The 20,390-nt window shown below is 34.7% G+C and overlaps 1 protein-coding gene across 3 annotated transcripts in view; it reads left to right on the top strand.

Annotated features, from left to right (window-relative positions):
- KIAA2026 (KIAA2026 ortholog) overlaps nucleotides 1-20,390 on the top strand; it is a 107,619-nt gene that overhangs the window by 38,842 nt on the left and 48,387 nt on the right. For all 3 annotated transcript variants that reach the window (XM_010833823.1, XM_010833821.1, XM_010833824.1), the window contains exon 3: nucleotides 16,112-17,529. In XM_010833823.1, the coding sequence (XP_010832125.1) occupies nucleotides 16,112-17,529 (1,418 nt within the window). The remainder of the gene's footprint in view (nucleotides 1-16,111; nucleotides 17,530-20,390) is intronic.

The raw sequence follows: 20,390 nt of genomic DNA, 5'->3' as shown, positions 1-20,390 counted from the left end.
ATTGACTATGCCAAAGCCTTTGACTGTGTGGATCACAATAAACTGGAAAATTCTGAAAGAGATGGGAATACCAGACCACCTGACCTGCCTGCTGAGAAATCTGTACACAACCTGCAACAGTTAGAACTGGACGTGGAACAACAGACTGGTTCCAAATAGGAAAAGGAGTACGTCAAGGCTGTATATTGTCACCCTGCTTATTTAACTTATATGCAGAATACATCATGAGAAACACTGGGCTGGAAGAAGCGCAAGCTGGAATCAAGATTGCCAGGAGAACTGGTTTTCATTTGCATTTCCCTGATGATTAATGATGTTGAGCATTTTCTCATGTATCAGTAGACCCTCTGTGTCTTTGGAAAAATGTACATTCAGATCTGTCCATTTTTTAATCAAATTGTTTTCTACTATTGGATTGTATAAATTTTTTAATATATTTTGGATTTTAATCTCTTACCAGATACATGGTTTGCAGATATTTTCTCCCATTAATAGCTTGCCTTTTCATTTTGTTGATGGCTTCCTTTGCTGTAGAGAGCTTTTTATAGTATGATGTAGTCAAACTTAGTTACTTTTTTCTTTTCTTGCTTTTGCTTTTGTTGTCAGATCCATAAGTCTTTACCAAGACCTACGTCAAGGAGCTTACTGACTCTTTTTCTTCCAGGAGTTCTGTAGTATAAGATCTTACATTCAAGTCTTTAATCCATTTGAATTCATTTTTGTGTATGTTGTAATATAGTGGTCAAATTTCATCCTTTTACATGTAGCTGTCCAGTTTCCCCAACACCATTTATTGAAAGGATTGTGATTTCCATACTGTATATTCTGTCTCCTTTGTCGTAAAGTAGTTGATATATATATACATGGGTTTATTTCTGGGCTGTCTGTTCTTATCCATTGATCTGTGAGTCTGTCTTTATGCCAGTAACCAACTTTCTTGATTACTATAGCTTTGTAACATCACTTGAAGTCAGGGAGCATGATGCGTCCAGCTTTGTTTGGTCTTTCACCTTCTAGGTACTTCATTCTTTTTCATTCAATTCTATATTCATTCTGCCTTTAATCTTATGGTCATGGCAAGTTGTTTAGTGCTTTAAAGAGTGTTGCTACACTAATAACTACAGTAATATGTTCTTAAAGTTGTTGTAAGGAAGTTATATTGATAAAGTAGTTACCATCATATTAGTTTTATATAAAGTAATTAATTATGACAATAAAGTATCTTATGTATATTTAAAGAGTAAATTTAATATACCTATTTTCCTTCCCAAGAACACATGAATATTTAAACTTTTTAACTCTAGACACTCCCCCTCAGTCTTAAGTGCCATCATTGTTCAATATTGTAGTTCTTTCTGATTCTTAACTGCCCAACTGTTGCCACAGCTCTAGTTTTTAATCTAAGATTTTCTCCTTTCTCATGTTATACTTTCTTCATAAGTGATTTCATTCATTCCCATACCACCTATATATAGAAGACTTATAGATAGATGTCTCTCGCCCAAACTTCTCTTTTGAAGCCTAATTGCATACTTAATATATTCTCTGGATGTAATATCTATCAGTGACGATATCAGTGTATCTCATCTTCAGGAAATAGGTGGCACATTCAAAATGGGATAATTCAAAGAGGGTTTATTTCCAAAGAAGTTGGAATATAGCTGAACATTAAGACGTGAAGCTGAGATACATTCGTTAGGTTACTCCTTTCTGCCCATCAGATCAGATCAGATCAGTCGCTCAGTCGTGTCCGACTCTTTGCGACCCCATGAATCGCAGCACCCCAGACCTCCCTGTCCATCACCAACTCCCGGAGTTCACTCAGACTCATGTCCATGGAGTCAGTGATGCCATCCAGCCATCTCATCCTCTGTTGTCCCCTTCTCCTTTTGCCCCCAATCCCTCCCAGCATCAGAGTCTTTTCCAATGAGTCAACTCTTCGCATGAGGTTTCTGCCCATGGATGCTGTCAATAAGCGTCTTAGAAGGCTCCCCACTCCACTGCTGTCATGTCTAAGTCAGAGTCTCCCAAAGAGCCCAAACAGCTGTGGCAGCTCTTCATCAGAGCACTGAGCTTTGAAACAACCAATGAGAGTCTGAGAAGCCATTCTGAGTAATGGAAAACGCTCACAGACTGTGGTAATGACAGATCCAGACACCAAGCACTCCAGAGGCTTCAGGTTTGTCACCTATGCCTATGAAGGAGGTGGATGCAGCCATGAGTGTGAGGTCACACAGGGTGGTTGGAAGAATTGTGGAAGCAAAGAGGGCCATTTCAAGAGAAGATTCTCAAATACCCGGTGCCCTCTTAACTGTAAAAAAAGTTTTTATTGATGACCTTAGTGACACTGAAGAACATCACCTGAGAGATTATTTTGAACAGTATGGGAAATTTGAAGTGATTGAAATCATGACTGACTGAAGCAGTGGCAAGAAGAGAGGCTTTGCTTTTGTAACCTTTGATGACCATAACTCCATAGACAAGATAGTCATTCAGAAATACCACACTGTGAATGGCCACAACTGTGAAGTAAGAAAAGCTTTAAGTAAGAGGTAGCTAGTGCTTCATCCACCAAAGAGGTTGAAGTAGTTCTGGAAACTTCGGTGGTGGTTGTGAAGGTGGTTTTGGTGGGAACAACTTTGGTCGTGGAAGAAGCTTTAGTGGTTAAAGTGGCTTTGGTGGCAGCCGTGGTGGTGGATATCGTGGCTGTGAGAATGGCTGTAATGGATTTGGTAATGATGGAAGCAGTTTTGGAGATGGTGGAAGCTACAATGATTTTGGCAGTTGCGGCAGTCAGTCTTCAAATTTTGGGCCCACAAAAGGTGGAAACTTTGGAGGCAGAAGTTCTGTCCCCTATGGCAGTAGAGGCCAGTACTTCACCAAACCATGAAACCAAGGTCACTTTGGTGGTTCCAGTAGTAGCAGTAGCTATGGCAGTGGTGGAATGTTTTAATTTCTGGCAGGAAACAAAACTTAGCAGGAGAGGAGAGCCAAAAAAGTGACAGGGAAACTACAGCTTACAACAGATCTGTGAACTCAGTCAAGCACAGTGGTGTTGGGAGCCGCGTTAGGCATTACTGACAAAATGGAGGCACGGTCCCAGCCCCCTCTCCTCATTCCGCAGGCACGGACCTGGGATGAAGGAGTTAGCTCTTGTGATTCTGACTTGTTTCTTCCTTTCTTCCGTTGAGTTGGCTGGAAAGAATGTTTTAAGGTGTTTATTGTTCTTGAGAGAAGCCTGAGAAAGCACAAAGCCTTCTACAGTTGTGCCCAGAAAATAATCTATAAAGTAACCATTGACATTTGTTCAAGGATTTTTGCAAAGAATGTCTCAGGACTTGCACATAGGCCACAGTTTGAGGCCATGGGAAAGATTGTTATCTGAGACCTGTTTGTGAGGGAAATGTTTATGGCAAAAGAAGTTTGCTGAGTTTAGGGTTTAGGAATAATTAAGAATAGTTAGAAACCTTTTTAAGGGATAGTGAGCTTAGGATACTAGGGGCAAGGATTTAGAAAGATAAGAAATAAACCGAGGAATGTGGTATTCAGCCCAGGGATAAGCATGAGTTACACTGTAATCACAAGTGAACATGATTGTGAGAGAATCGCTGAAGCAGGAACCCTGTTTGAAGGGCAACTGAGACAATAATCTGGGTGAGGGGGAACTGAAAATGTCAAACCTCTGACCTAATGCTTTTGAAAAAGTATAAAAGAGAACCTGATGCTTGAAATAAACATGTCGTCCCGTACCTGAAGTCAGAGGCTACATCATTTCCCACCGACACTGCTCATCCCTTCAGGGCCTAGCTACTACAAAGAAGACATGTTTTAGACAATGCAGCTTGAGGACTGTACTTGTGATTAATTGTAAAACAGGTAATTTTAATTTCTGTTCTGTGGAAAGTGTAAAGCATTCCAACAAAGTGTTTTAATGTAGTTTGTTGTTGTTGTTGTTTTGCACCCATGCTGTTGATTGCTAAATGTAATAGTCTGATCATGACTCTGAATAAATGTCTTAAAAAAAAAAAAAGACATAAGGCTGTTAGTAAACAAGGGGGATTAGTTACTGGTACCCCAGAGAGGAGTATAAAGAAGAGACTACTGAGATGATACCTTCTGTTGAAGGACACAGCTCCCCCAACAAAACTTTTAAGTCCATTTATAAAAGTTTTATTCCACTTACATGAACTTAATATACACGTTCTTAACAGTTATGCTTATGTTGTTCATGAAAATTTAACAGGACATTAAACAGAGCTAGTCATCATCTCAAGTTATTTCCCTGTTATTGTTTGTATAGCACATGCGGATTAGGCAAATACCAAAAACTTCACAAAGAGGAGGCCAAGGGAATAAATACTCTACCCTACTTTCCTATCTTGCCAGGACTGTCTTGACTAAACCTAAGGAAAGCTAGCGGATGAGGTTGCCTACTGATACAGATAAAACTATACAGTAGAGAGTAGATCTGGAGGCAAACAAAAGATATTTGCCATAGATCTCTTCAAAATGATTACACCAAAAATTAATTATGAAAGCCTAGTGCTTACTCCTAGAACTTGATCTCACTGTAGTGCTCCCTATCTTTGTGAATGGCACCACCATCTGTTAGATTATTTAAATTAGAAATCTGAGGTTCATATTTAAGTTAGAAATCTGAGATTCATACAGGACATCTTCCTTTCCCTTATACACAAATCAAAATTCAATCCCAAATATTGATGTTTTATTTCCTAAATCTCTCTTTAATCTGCTTCCCTCTATCTTCTCTGTCTCCATCCGGTTCCTTAATCTCTCACTTAGACAACTATAATCTTCTCTTAATTAGTGAAACTGTGTCCATGCTTACCCTCATTCTATTCTGTTTTTCACATTAAAGGTAGGATTTTGTTGTTCAGTAGGTAAGTTGTATCCAACTCTTTGCGACCCGATAGACTGCAGCATGCCTGGCTTCCCTGTCCTTTACTGTCTCCAGAATTTGCTCAGATTCATGTCTAAAAAGTAGAATGAACTTTTCCCAATGCAGATTTGATCACACCTTCTTTCCTGTTCCCATTACTTTTTACCTCCTCAAAACAAAGCAGGTACACACAAGAACTTTAATGGCTTAATATAGTTTATAAGACCCTGCTTTCAGCTTTTGGCCTCATCTTGTCTCTCTAACCCCATTGTACACCCTTTATCCCACATTCTTGCTATCCTTGCCACTCCAGCTTCCCTTTTCTCTCTTCTGTGCCAAGAGATTGTTAACTTTATGTGCATCCAAATTTAGAGTTTACATAAAAACTTGTGAAATCTATCAAAAATAGTTAGACCTTTTATTTTAACCTTTGTTTTCTAACATAAGCATGATTTTCTTTTATAGTTGAAAATGCAGTAAGTATTAAAATTCATAAAGTGCCACCTAACTAGTGGGATAAGCAGAGTCTTTTGTTTTTGTTATTTTTTTAACGTCTTTTGGACCTTTCCCAAGATTTTTTGGTGGGAAAAAAAGGAAGGAAAATATGATATATCTTCAGAAGGAAAATATGACATTTCATCAGCAACATATAATGTGATACATAGGAGTGCTAAGCAAAGCCTGCCTCCCTGTGTATAATTTTTCTGCCGGCTATCATGATTTTATCAGTCTGTCAATTCTGTCAATCTAATTATCCTGTCGAGAGTTAGTCAGAGACTAGCTGAGAATATGGTTACTGAAAAATTTGGTCTGAAAGGGACTTTGGAAACATCATAAAGAAGGGTCAGATTGGAAGACAGGGAAGGTTGCAGAGATCATATGGCTACTGTAGTTGTGCTTAAAACCTGGGTGTAGCTTTCTCTTTTTTATTGTTTTTTGATTAAAACTTCTGGTATAAGAAGTGGGAAAATAATGTTCTCCTCCTGTTCATTAGCTTTAGACAACTTTTTATTCGATATATTGGAAATTCAAGTTGGCAGCAAGCTGAATAATTCTATTTCATATTATGGTAATATGGCGATACTTGAGTTAACTGACAGGTATCTAATAATTTTTAGGTGATCATCTGGGCAGACACAGACCTAAAAGTAAACTATTTTAAAAAATCTTTTAAGTCCAACAGTTAGGTCTCTGATTTGTGATCTATTTCAGTTAAAAGAAGGGAGTCCTTACTCTGTATTTTATTTTTATACAGTAGGTAGTTTCCCTTGCTTGTACAGATAGGCTATAAATACCATGGTTTCTTATTCAGATTACAAAAATCCCGACATTCCTATACTATTATCTTTATTTACCTAGATGCATTGGAAACCAATACAAAGGGGATGGCAGATGATATGTATTTAACAGAGAGAAATAAACATTGAGTAAGGGTTGGTGATGGACAGGAAAGGCTGGTGTGCTGCAGTCCATGGGGTAGCAAAGAGTCGGACATGACTGAGCAACTGAACTGAACTGAGGGGTTGGTAGTCTGGCCTTCTCCAGGTAAATGCTAATAGGGTAGCAGCCAGTCTTGGAGCTGATTAATGTAGGGAGGCACTGTTAAGATTTAGAAGACAGGAGCACTATAAGTCAAAGAGGAAAATGGAATGAAAGGGCTGATTAATGTGTAGTTGCTGGAATAGTCTTTAAGATACTCATGAAGTTAATAATGATGACATTGAATCATTAAGGAAAGGTTAAACTATATTTTGTGTTCCTTGTTTATTAAGCCGGAATGTATGTAATACATTTTAGATAACTGTTTTTAAAAAATAAAATTGTTAAAATTGAAAGCTAGCTTTCCTGAAGTAAATTTCAGTTAATCCAAAATATGACAGTATTAGGTATCAGTTTTAATCAAATAATAGCCATGTTAAAAATATTGTACCACTGCACCATTCTTTTCTTTGCAAAATGATTTGGATTTCCAAAAGTAGTGTGCATGTAAGTTGTATAAACTTACTGGTATTTTATTGATCTGGAAATTGCTGAAGTTAAAAGTAAAAATGTTTTTTACATTTCTGTGATTTAGAAATTATGACTTACATTTGATTTATTTTCAAATTCTTAATAACCTAAAGTAACAATGACTTAATGAAGTAGACATTTGTCATTTGTGACCACCCACATTTTTGAATAGTTGCCCTACATTTTGGTAATTTCCCATGTTACAAGCCCTAACTTCACAAAGCAGTTCAGCTCAGTTCAGTCGCTCGGTTGTGTCCAACTCTGCGACCCTATGGACTATAGCACACCAGGCTTCCCTGTCTGTCACCAACTCCCAGAGCTTGCTTAAACTCATGTCCATCGAGTTGGTGATGTCATCCGGCCATCTCATCCTCTGTCATCCCCTTCTCTTCCTGCCTTCCTGACTTTGCAAAGCAGTTGCCAGGAAATCTGTATTCTCATACCCACTCACAACTAAGGTAAGGAGGTCCATGACCAGTCATACTCTTCTCACTTGAAATTGCTTGGGACCAACATGAGGTGGCAGTCTTAGGCAAGAAGTTTATCTTTTGACAAAGGTGGTGGTGGGAGCTTCTAGTTGTTCTAGGTTCCTAATATGAGAAGTACCAAATAATAGTGGCAGTCTAATTTTTCCTGGAGAAGTTGTCAAAGTGCAGTTGCAGTTCATATCTGTTAAGTTTGGTTCGTAACAACAAACCCTTAACAGAGCTTAATTCCTTTTCTACTTAGCTGGAAGAGATTTTGTTTATAGTTAAGTAAAAAGCTTGACTAAACAATATCAATGATTGCTTTTCCTAAAATATAATATTTTATATTGAAAATGTAAATGAATGTCTTGCTTTCCTTTTTCATTCAACTAGCTTAAACATTGTGTTATAATGGTTTTTCAGTTAATGGATTATTTTGCATTACAGCTTCTGTATATGTTTCTTACTAGATTGTAAAATGTGCGGCCCATACTTTCACCTCTCTGTATTCTTATACATGATAGGCATTAGATAAAATTTATAAAACTATTAAAGTTAGGATACTTTAAAACATATAATAACTTCTTTGTAAAGCTATTTACTCATGAATGATGTTCCTGCCAAGTTATTTATGACCAAAATAACCTAAGGCACAGCTTCTATTAGTATTTTACATAGTAACGGATTAATGTTCTCTAAGCCAGTAAAGAACAATCAAGAACTTGTCCAGGAAAAAAAAAATTTTGTTCATTTTGTAGTGTTTACTTTTACTTACAGTTTTACTGAGAAATGATTTGATATGTATCACTGTATAAGTTTAAAATATACAGCATGATGGTTTGATTTACGTAAATGATTACCAAAGTAGATTTAATTATATTGATCATGTCATATGGATGTAATGAAAAGATGAAAATTCTCCTTGTGATGAGAACTATTAGGATCTACTCTCTTTAACTTTCCTTTTTCCCATTAGTGAATGTGGTTTTTATAAGTATCCTCAGGCAGTCTTATAGCATCACCCAAATACTGAAGGCTTAATTTTTTGAGCTAACATTTTAGAAACATGTAGCACTGTTATCTGATTTTAGTATAACACCTCAGAACAATTTTTTAAATTGAGAATAACTTTGAAAGCTGTTTTTTTTTTAATCTGTCCTTGTGAGCACACTGGTTTGCTTCAGCATTTTTTAATAGAGTGTTTTTTAAATGTGTTTAATTTTTTTTTCATTGGCATATTATAGATATTGACTCTAGAGGTCTTTGGCAAGCTCCCATTCCATATGTACCACCCTGCTGAGGACAGGATGGAGACTCACAGTTCTAGTTCTAAAGGATTATTCCACATTACGCTGGCCTGTACCAGACCAGACTTTGTCTTCCTCCTACCTCTTCAGTACTCATGGTTTGAATTTAGAATCCATCATTGTCTCCTGAAAGGTTTAGTTTGTAGGGAACGTAAGCATGAGTAGCAGCCCTTAAATAACTTCAGGCAATGTCCATATTTGGCTGCATCATAACACAACTATGTCATGGCCTTTCCAGTTACCTGATCCTGCAGAATGCATGAATTATTGCCTAAATTTTCTTCTTCCCAGAGTAAGCCAGTTGGTGCTAACTTTAACCTACCAATGGCAGACTATTTATATTGCTGGTTCTTGCACTAATACACTATGTAAGCCTAAGGAAATTATCTCATTGTCCTTCTATGTCCTTAATGTCCCCATCTGTAAGTTGAATAGTGTCTGAAATTGCCATATCTCTAGCCTTTATTGGCCAAAGGTTGCTAACACTGTTTTAGGCAAAAACAAGTCCATAAAAGTGTTTTGGTCTGTTCCAACTCCTCGTTTCATTTTCTTCCCTGAGTACTAGTTATTACTTTTTCACCTATACAAAAACAGAGCATAATTAATTGTGACATGGTTGACCAAAATCAGTTTCAGTGCCAAGTATGCTAAATGCACTTTTTGATGGTTGATATTCGAACAGATTCAATTTCCTATACCAAACCTTTAAACTCTTGAGTTACATTTCATGAGAAATAAATTGAAAACCTTTTTTTTAGTTAACAGAACATTGAATAAATGATTACTCTTCTCAATATATATTAACTGTAGAGAAATTCAGTTTCATGTTAAGATATAAAATATACATAAATCTACCATGGTAAGATATACAGTATCTATAAATCTTTTTCATTTTGGCTCTTTTATAGCTCCTGGCTAATATTCTTTAGCTTTTAAAAAGTTGATTTATGAAATTTTTTTTTTATTTCATTGGCTGTATAGTTTAAAAGTCACATAGTACTACTGAGGCTTTTAATGAAAGATAGCAACCCTTACTTCAGCTCATCTTCAAATTCATGACTCAGAAACATCTACCTTTAACTTTTTGGGTAATTTTTCTAGTAATTATTTCCATATTTCTTAATATATGCTTATGTTGCTATTAATAGTTCTTGATTTTTTAGCTTGGCATTATCTGTTGACATCCATCTGTGGAAGTGAAGATTTATTTCACTTATAAGTATTTCTGTTTATTTGCAAGTTACATGCTCTTTTTCTGTTAATATGGATCTTTTCTGCCTCATCTGTCTTATGTATTATTGATTAATAATTCAGCTCTATCTCATTTTTTACCCCAAACTAGACATTGTTGTTACTGTTTTTTGTAATAATGTTTATTTACCCATATGGTTCACAGTTGATTTGTTCTTCAATCCTTTCATCTTAGAACTTCTATGATCATCTTTTTCCTGAAGTATATACTATAGAAGTATTTTCTCTGTATCTTTAAATTTAGATAGTTTCTGTTACTGTCTTCAAGTTCACTAATCTTTTCTTCTGCTATGTCTAATTTGCCATTAGTCCCATTCAGTATATTTTCATCTCAGACATTGTAGTTTTCATCTCTAAAAGTTTAACTTGAATCTGTTTTATATCTTCCATGTCACTACTTAATTTTTCATGTCTCTACTTTTTGACTATATGGATTACAGTTTCAGTTACTACTTTAATGACCTTATTTGCTAATCCTACCATTTGTCTCATTTATGGGTCTATTTTGATTCATCATTTATCTCATTATGGATCATGTGTTTCTACTTTGTTTTATGCCTAGTACTTTTGGTTTGGATGCCAAACATTGTGAGTTTTATCTTGGAGGGTGCCAGATATGTTTATATTTCTATAGGTCTTCTAGAGCTTTTTTCCTGAAATGCCGGTAATTATTTTGAAACAATTTGGTCATTTTGGATCTTTTATGATTTGTTACTTGAGTCCAGAGCAATGCTCCGTCGGGCTAATTGTTCTCCTTTGAATTTTGAATTTTTCCAGTGTGGCTTGTGGGAATAAACACTTTATTTTCTAATCTTTTGGGTATTTTTCCCTCACCTAGTTTTGGGTTATTACCTTACATGCATACACTAGTTATTGCTCTGAAGTTGAGGAGGACTCTGTAAAAATTTGCTGTTGTCATTTTGTGCAGCTCTTTTCTTCTTGAGTTTTATCTCTTGTAGACTCTGCTGCCTTGGTGTCTCTGGACTCTTGGCTTCTCATCTTGTGGAGTCTGCTAGACTCTTATCTGAATTTCCCTTCCTGCATCATGGCCTGAAAATTCTCTGAAACTGACAAACTGCAGTAGTTTTTGGTCTCACCTTCTGTTTCCCATCTCTCTGAGATCACTGTCCTTTGCTTGATACTTAAATTCTTACAAACCATTGTTTTGTGTATTTTGTCAGGATTTTTATGATTGGTTCAAGTAGGAAAGTAAATTTGACTCCTTGTTATCTCGTCAGGTGGAAACGACATTTTAGAAGTTTTTACTTTAGAATGAGTTCTGATTTTTATCTAAATGAAAATAACTTTAATTTATCCTTATCCATGAATGATAGTTAGTTTTGCATTTGTTTTGTTGCTATTGAGAAATCTCTCAAATCTTTTTATCATTTTTGTATATGTAATCTCTTTTTTCTTCTCTTCTGACTGCTTGCAAGATTTTTTTTTTCCTTTGATGTTTTATTGTTTTATTATGGTATGCCCAAGGGTGGTTCTCTTAATTTATTTTCTAGGGCCTTTTGAATTGGGGATTTATGTCCTTCATTATTTCTAGGAAATTCTTAGCTATTATCTCTTTGAATTTTGCTGTCATTACCACACTACTACCCCATTTCTGTATTCTTATTTTCTAGCACTCCAGTTGATGGTTAGACTTTTATTTTTGAGTTTTATTTTTGTGTTTGTATTTTCTTATTTTTAGAAGTTCCTTTTTAAAACAAATCTTTCTGAATCATTCTGATAAATTCTTATTACTCATTATTTTTAATTCCCACTTTTACTTCTTTAACATGCCCTTTTTATATTTTGTTTCATTAACTGAAATTTTTGAGTTGAATTCTTGTGAAGGCTTTAGGACCCCAATTTTTCTATGTAGAGAAGATTTTGAAGTGTGTAGTTTCTTCAATAAATACAGGTTTATTCAGATTTTTATTCTTGTGTAGGTTTTGTTAATTTGTGTTCTTCAAAAAACTTGCCTATTCATTAAAATTGTCTCTTGGCATAAAATTTCTTATAATAAACATTGTATCGTCTATATCTGTAGAATCTATAGGATTAAATTATAGAATCTATAAACTCATTTTCATCATTTTCATTTCTGGTATTGGTTTTTGTGTGTATGTTTTGTTTTCCTCATCAGTTTTATCAGGCATTTGTTAATTTTAATAACATTTTTGAAGAACAAACATTTGAATTTAATTATTTTTCTATTTGTTTTATATCTCATTAATTTCTGCTATTTCCTTTCAACTTTGGGACTTTGATTTGCTGTTCATTTTCTAGTTTTTTTCTTTTCTTTTAATGAATATGAATATTTTATTTTCAACTTTCCTTCTTTTCTAAATATACATTCTTATTTATAAATGCCCCTCCAAGTACTGCTTTAGTTAACATGCATACCACCAGTTTTCATTGCTATATGGTTTTCCTTCATATTTCTGGTTCTACTAATTTGTATGCTTAAAGTTTGTTACTTGAGTCCCTACCTTCAACTTTCACATGCCTCCTTAACTTATTAAAGCCTAATCAGTATTTTTACCATCTTCCTGTTTAATACAAGGACCTTGAAACACTATTAAATTTAATCATCTCTCACACAGCTTATTTGCTATTGTTATAATAAATTTTAATTTTATCTTGTCTTCTTTTTAAACTCCACAAAGCGCTTTTATCATTATTTTATGCCCTATCTATATAGATTAACCTATATAGTTCCAATTTCTCACTCTTTTCTCATCTCTAATCATCAGTCTAGTATCACTGACGTTTCTTCCACTTGAGGTAAATCCTTTAGCATTTCCTTTGGCTGAGGTTCTGTTCATCACAAATATGACATTTTTGTTTGAAAATATCTTTGTTTTTGTCTTCATTTTTGAAAGATACTTTTGCTCTGAATGGAAATTTACATTGATAGTTATTTTTTAAGTACATTAAAGATATTCCATTGTCTTCTGGCTTCCATGATTTCTGTTGAGTTAGCTGTAAACCTTTTAAGTTCTTAGTTTCCATATTTACTCATTTCCTTCAGTTCTTTTTAATACTACCTTGCCATTTTAAAATAATCTCCTCTTTACCCATGTTTTCAGTTTCTTTTCACCAGACCTATTTTCCACCTCCTAAAATTCCCGTATCTGTAGTTTTTTTAGAAGTCATACTTTTTTTCTTGAGCCTCACAATAACTTCTTTCCTTTTATATTTTGGGGTTTTGTTTTGTTTTGTTTTGTTTTAACTCGTTCCTTGTCATTGTATCCGTGTGGGAGTTCCTTAAGATCCAGTTACAAAGTGCATTGCCTTAGAGATTTAATTTTTTTCTGTTCAAGTCATGAGACTACATTTTGACATGAAACTACGTTAAACTTTTCTGAGCACCCAGGAAATGTGAATGTGGGCAATAAATCCACATTAGTCAGCTTACAGTTATAAATTCTTAGAAGAGATTTTATTTTTTTTCCATCCACCACTCCTGTTGTGAAGACAGTTTTCCTTTCAGGCCTTTAGTTGGGGCCAGAAGAAGGGACTGTTATTGCTAGTACACCTTTCTGCTAATACTGTGGGCTTTTGGAATCTCACCTTTGTACTAGGGAGGCCAAATTCTACCATCCCACCACCACCCCCATTCAATGAAAAACTGAAACTCCTCAAAACCATAAGCACTTTTGAAAAAAAATTTTTTTTTGCTAAAATGTCTAACATTGTTTGGATATTTAGATGTAATTAAATACTTAAATGCCAAATCACACATTTTATATGTTTCTCTATTAACTTCTTTAATGAACCAGACTACTTGATCAGATAATTTATTCTATCAGTAATAGCAAGGTAGTTATAGTGTGACCTCTCAGCCAGAAATATAAAAGTAGGCTTTTTCGATAAAATTAGAAGTCCCAATACTGCTAAAATGGTGTTCTTACTGTGTTTTAACAGATTATAATATGATAGTACAGAAAAATAGCCAATGTCAGACATTATACCTCAGTGTTCATTTAGAGTTTATGAATTAGTCACATCTTTATATATCTATTCTAGAGGAAGAGTTCACTCTTGAAAATTCAGAAATAAGAGAAGTTATTACATTTTCCCCCCTTTGTTGTCATATTCTAATGTCTCTCCTAAAACCTTATATGCTTCAATTTTTTAATACAGATTTAGTATATCATACACAATAGAATTTACAAATTTAAATATAAAATTCTTTTTTTTTTGTATATTCACAGAGTTGTACACCCATCACTGCAGTCAATTTTAGAACATTTCGTCACCTAAGACAGAAAGACTATTAAGATACTTTCCATTTCCCACACCTTTTCAATCCTAGGAAACCTCTGATCTTCTTTCTGTCTCCGTACATTTCTGGACATTTTATATAAGTGGAATTATACAACATGTGATATTTTGTGGGTGACTTTTTTCACATAGCATTATGTTTCAGAGTTCATCCGTATTGTAACATGTATCAGCACTGTATATTTTTTATTGCCAAATAATATTGCATTGTATAGATATGCCACTTCTTAATAATCCGTTGGACAGTTGATGGACATTTCATGTTTCTACTCTTTGGCCATTTTGAGTATTTCTACTATGATCATTCATGTACAGGTTTTTGATATTTTCATTTCTCTTGGACATGTACCAAGGAGTAGGATTCCTGGGTCACATGTTTAACTTTCTGAGGAACTGTTAGACTGCCTTCCAAAGCATCTGTACCCTTTACAGTGTATGAAGTTTCCAGTTTCTCCACATTTCTCACCAATAATTGTTATTATCTCTTTTAAAATAATCATCTTAGTAGGCATGAAAATGCATAATGATGTTGAGCATCTTTTTATTATTATTCTTTGTATGTCTTCGTTGGAGAAATTATCCTTTGTCTATTTTTAGTTGGGCTATTTTATCCTTTTTTATTATTATATGTGTTCTTTCATTTTCTAGATACAGATCTCTTACTAGATACATGATTTTGAAAAAATTTTCTCCCATTCTGTCGTTGTCTTTTCACTTGATGATGTCCTTTAAAAGCACAAAAAGCTTTAGTTTTGATGATGTCCACTTCATCATTTTTCCTTTTGTCACTGTGCTTTTGGTGCCATATCTAAAAACACATTGCCTAATGCAAAATCACAAGACTTCTTTCTTTTTATCTAGTTTAATTTTTTATTTAAGAAAATTTAAAGCAGTGCCCATAAAGAAACAATATTTTTGTTTTTACAGTTTCAACATGAGGAAATTTTTAAGGAGAAAAGAACACTCATAATCTCACTGACCTAGGAACCATCTATGTTTGGAATATTGTCATTTCCTTATTTAGTATGTGCATATATTTATTATTGATATTGTTTGTTAAGTGCTGTGTTCTGATATTTTTTGTGTTTATAGATGTTATTCATAATTTTAATTTAAAGGCTGTATAACATAGCCAGCTTATTTTCCAGCTATGTAATACAACTTCTTTATAGTTCTTTTTTCTTATATAGAACTCCAGTTAACACTTACAGACATGTAACTTTTTCTTCTATTGAATTATCTTCCTCATATAACTTTTTAGGCATGGAATTATGGGATTAAAGGATGTAAACATCTTTATAGCTCTTATATGACATCATATTGCTTCTAGAAAACATTAAACTGTGCTTTTGTTTGCTGCTAAGTCACTTCAGTTGTGTCTGACTCTATGCGACCCCATAGATGGCAGCCCACCAGGGTCTGCCATCCCTGGGATTCTCCAGGCAAGAATGCTGGAGCGGGTTGCCATTTCCTTCTCCAATGCAGGAAAGTGAAAAGTAAAAGTGAAGTCTCTCAGTCGTGTCTGACTCTTAGTGACCCCATGGACTGCAGCCTACCAGGCTCCTCCGTCCATGGGATTTTCCAGACAAGAGTACTGGAGTACTGGAGTGTTTTGTTTAGTAAACATTTAAAACTTTTTTCCATTTATTTTTAAGTTGATGGACTTGTGATTTGAATTTTACTTTTGAGCGGCAATGTCAGTGATAATCCTCCATCCATAAAACTCAGTATCAAGTTGTATATTTATTTCATCTGATAAAAAAAAGAAAAAATAGCAGTACATCTAAACTGGAGAGCCTTGTTGTCTGAAGATAAATATGACATACTTAAAATTCAGTATTTTATGGTATTCTCTATTTAAAATAGTAATAATATAATTTGTTAAATTTTTTTAGGCTTCGGGAGCAGGAAAGAAAAGAAGCAGAAGAAGCTAGTCAAAAGGAAATAGAAGAATGGGAAAGAAAACTTCTAGCTCAAGCAGCTCCAACTTGTATGGAGACCATGTGGGAAATTCCAGCTATTGGGCATTTCCTTTGTTTGGCCCAGCAAATTTTAAATTTGCCAGAAATAGTCTTTTACGAATTGGAACGTTGTCTTCTGATGCCTCAATGTAATGCTTTTCTATCTAAAATAATGACTTCTCTATTAAGTCCTCCCCATCGCAGACCTACCTTACATCGAAGACCTACTTTGCCTTATAGGACCTGGGAAGCAGCACTGAGACAGAAAGTGCAGCAGTGGTACACGGCTGTAGGGCAGACAGAAAATCCTGACAACTGTGCTGAAAAACTTGGGTTGTGTCCTCAGTTTTTTAAAGTTCTTGGAGAAGTTAATCCATTGGAAGAAAAACCTTTTCATGAGCTACCTTTCTACCAAAAAGTGTGGATACTTAAGGGTCTTTGTGACTTTGTGTATGAAACACAAAAGGAAGTTCAAGATGCTGTACTTGGTCAACCTATTCATGAATGCAGGGAAGTTATTCTTGGTTATGATTATTTGGAGAATGCTTATGTACATTTTCCACAGTTCTGTGGTGCAGATGTACGGATTTACAAACAAAGACCTTTTCAGGCCCCAGAATTTCCAATTCCACCCATTAAAATACAAAGAGTACCTCGGATTAAACTGGAGAAATTGAAGTGTGACTATGTTAGTGCAAGTAATGGAGAGCATAGGTGTAGTAGACAAGGCCTGCCCTCTGCCTTCAGGAAAGAGCAGGAAATTAATTTTGATCCAACCTGCTGCCCTGCTAAAATGAACTTAGATAATCATGACATCTCTGTTGAAACGGAAGTGAACTCTAACTGTGAAATTAGAATTCGCAGGCCCTGTGAAATGAATATAACTGATTGTTGTAAAGAAAATTTAGAGAAACCAGGAAGTCCAGGGGAGGTTACTAGCTTTGGAGAGCCTCTCAGTCCAGGTGAAATAAGGTTTATAGAAAATCAGGAAAAATATGGTGAAGCTTCCAGAGTAAAGCCTGAACCCAGTCCGTTAAAAGAAAATGCTCTGAAATCTTGCCAGATACATGTAAATGGAAGCCATAGTGATCATCCAGACATTAACTGCCACAAAGTTGTAAGGGATATTCTATTAGAACAGTCACTGCAGAGCCACAAGAAACTCAAACTAACTAAAATGAGGGCAAAAAAGAAGAAAAAGAAAAAAAAGAAATTGAAAGATATTTTGAATGAAAACTTACAGAGAAAGCGCGAAAGTCTTCATTCCCTTGCATTCAAGTCTTACAAACCTGAGATCCAGAATAAGTTACTGATCATCAAAAAGAAAGCAAAACACAAGAAGCACAAATCTGGTAAGCTGACACAAATGGGCAACGATTACATTTTAGCATACTTCAAGTAGTTCTTTCAATTAGGCATCATGGAAGGCTCTGATTGACATAATGAAATATATTGTGTGTGTGTGTGTGTGTGTGTGAATGTCAAGTTTTATATTAGTCCCCATAATTAAAACCCAGAGCAGAAGAGGTTTTACGTACTAGCAACAACAAAATACCAATGTAATACATTTGAATTTAATTCTCAGTTGAAAATCTTTGAACATTCTCTGGACCAGTTTCTCCATAAGTGATCCTTGCCATCCTTTTTAAGAAGTGTTTTTTCCCCAGCTTAAGGGCAGTTCTGTGCAATGGACAAAGCACTGATATCAGGAGCTATCATTCCTAGAACAAAAAGTTCATAGCAACTAGCTTCTTAAACCAAGGCAAGTTAGATTATCTTTCTGGGTCCTAGTTTTTTCCCATATTATATATATTTAGCACTCTGAAAAGTTCTTAGTATATATTTTCATATCCAGAAAAAAATGTCTATAAGGAAAAAATTACATCAACTTAGTAACTTACGATGAGCTTCCCTGGTGGCTCAGATGCTAAAGCATCTGCCTGCAATGCTGGAGATCCAGGTTCAATTTCTGGGTCAGGAAGAGTCCCTGGAGAAGGAAATGGCAACCCACTCCAGTACTCTTGCCTGTGAAATTCCATGGACAGAGGAGCCTGGTAGGCTACAGTCCATGGGGTTGCAAAGAGTCAGACACGACTGAGCGACTACTTTACTTTAATAACTTATGAAGCTTATTTGTTTTAAGAATTTGTAAGTTTGTCTTACACCAAATTTAAGTACTCACTCTATTTGTCACAAGCCTGTTTGAATGTTAACAACAAGAAAATCTTACGAATAAAGTTTTCAGTGAGTGATTGCACTGCATTTTAAATTACTCAGGTGCTTTTGCTTTTCCTGTTGTTTGCCATTTAATCAATTTCTGTCTCATTTACCAATAGGATAGATGAGATAAAAGCTTCATTTAATTAACCCTAAGAAAATGTTGCTGGATTGGGAGAAGCTTGAATGTTTTACTGAAACAGGTTGTGGTTTATCATCATTTGTGGGTTTCAGTTTTTTTACTCTTTCCTTCAGTAACAAAGATAATTAAGATTTGACAATAACTTAATGAGTTGGCAAATGAGGGAAGTGAACTTTAGTTGATATAGTTGTTGTTACACCTTAGTTGTTTAAAATCTTTAAATATAATTAAATATTTTAAAATGTGTATGTAATATATAATTGATAAAGAAATAGTATAAAATTTACTATCAAGAACAGGCTTAATTTGTTGAACTAAAAATTGCAGAGTGATCCACAATGATCTATATGATAAAAAGGTACAGTTTTTTTTTTAAGGTAACTTTCAGTCATAAATCCATTAAATTTTACAAGCAATCCATTAGGCTATATAAATTTATTTTGACTGATTTGCCAAGTTCTCTTTGAAATGTTAGCCTCTAAAATAGTAAGTAATATTTTTAAATTTAAAAACTTTTTTCAGTTCTAAAGTATATAGTTTTATTAATACCATTGTTACCTAAAACCTTTTAAGTGTTCATTTATGACCTACGATTCAGGTGTTCAAATGTAATTATGACTTATTTATGATGGTATATAGAATAGATATTGATGTAGCTCCTATACAGACTACCAGTTGCAGAAGAAAAACATTAGCTCCTAAGGATTGATTTAAAAGGAGTTTATATTGTAAACACACAAAGTGTTGCTACATTTTTTAAATGAAAGTTCAGAGTGTGTGTAGGTCAGATATAAAATTTGTGGGAGTTGCATGTCCCGTTCTAGACAAGTATATGAAAAAAAACTCGAAACCAAATTCAGTGAGTACTTGTGCATGCTCTCAGAGCCTGTTGTTGGGAAGAAAAGGCTTGCAGCATGAAGTAGAAGAAAATAATGCACTTGCCTATACACTTTCTCTTTTTTTCTTCAGAGCAAATTTTAGAAAGTCAGTTTTCAATGACAAAAATATTAGGATCTGGCTAATACAGTTTTCCTCTTCCTTGTTAGTACTGAGTAAGCATAGACCAATTATTTTTCTTCATTGGACACTAAACTTCTTACTGTCATAACAGCATTACATAAAATGATATAACAACAAAACATTTGTTTTATATCATTCTGTATACTTGTCTTTCTGAGACTTTGCCCTGAGCTTTTTTTTTTTTAATTAAATATGTGACATTGGGGCCTTTTATAGTTGGTTTTGGGCATATCCTAATCCAGTGTTTTCTTTCTTTTTAAAAGTGAGCCTCATGGTCATAGGTTTGGGAACTATTCCTCTTATAGATTCACATTTTGCATTAATACAGGTCCACAATGCAGCTTATAAAACTTTGTACCAGATATTTCAGAAATTTTCAGATTTAGAAGGGTATACTGATGCATGTAATGTTTATTAAATAACATCCCCAGTGGACCTTAGGGCAACCCCTGTAATCAAATGTATAATTTCTACAGGAAAATGTATGGATAGTCTAAATGAGATGAAGACTATAAAGAACCTCATAACACTTTATCATGTTTTGATATAAGCTGTTTTTAAAATTTTAGTTTTCAGAAACTTTTGGACTTCAGAATTACACATACATGATTCTAAGCTGGTGTATTAAGGACTCCAGAAAATCTTGAAGAAAACTGTTTAGTTTTGTTTAACCTAGTATTTTTCAAGTTTACTTGAATACAGAACTTTTTTTCAAGTAATAATATTCTGTAGAACAGCAGTTTTTGGCACCAGGGAAGACACTTTTTCCATGGACAAGGGTGGGAGTAGCTGGGGAGGGTGATGGGTCACGTGGTAATGGGGAGGGGGGCGGGC

The sequence above is a fragment of the Bison bison genome, unplaced genomic scaffold (genome assembly GCF_000754665.1).
Source record: "Bison bison bison isolate TAMUID 2011002044 unplaced genomic scaffold, Bison_UMD1.0 scf7180017863936, whole genome shotgun sequence".
Lineage (NCBI taxonomy): Eukaryota > Metazoa > Chordata > Mammalia > Artiodactyla > Bovidae > Bison > Bison bison.
The sequence above is the reverse complement of the archived record's forward strand: the minus strand, read 5'-3'. Positions and strand labels throughout refer to the sequence as shown.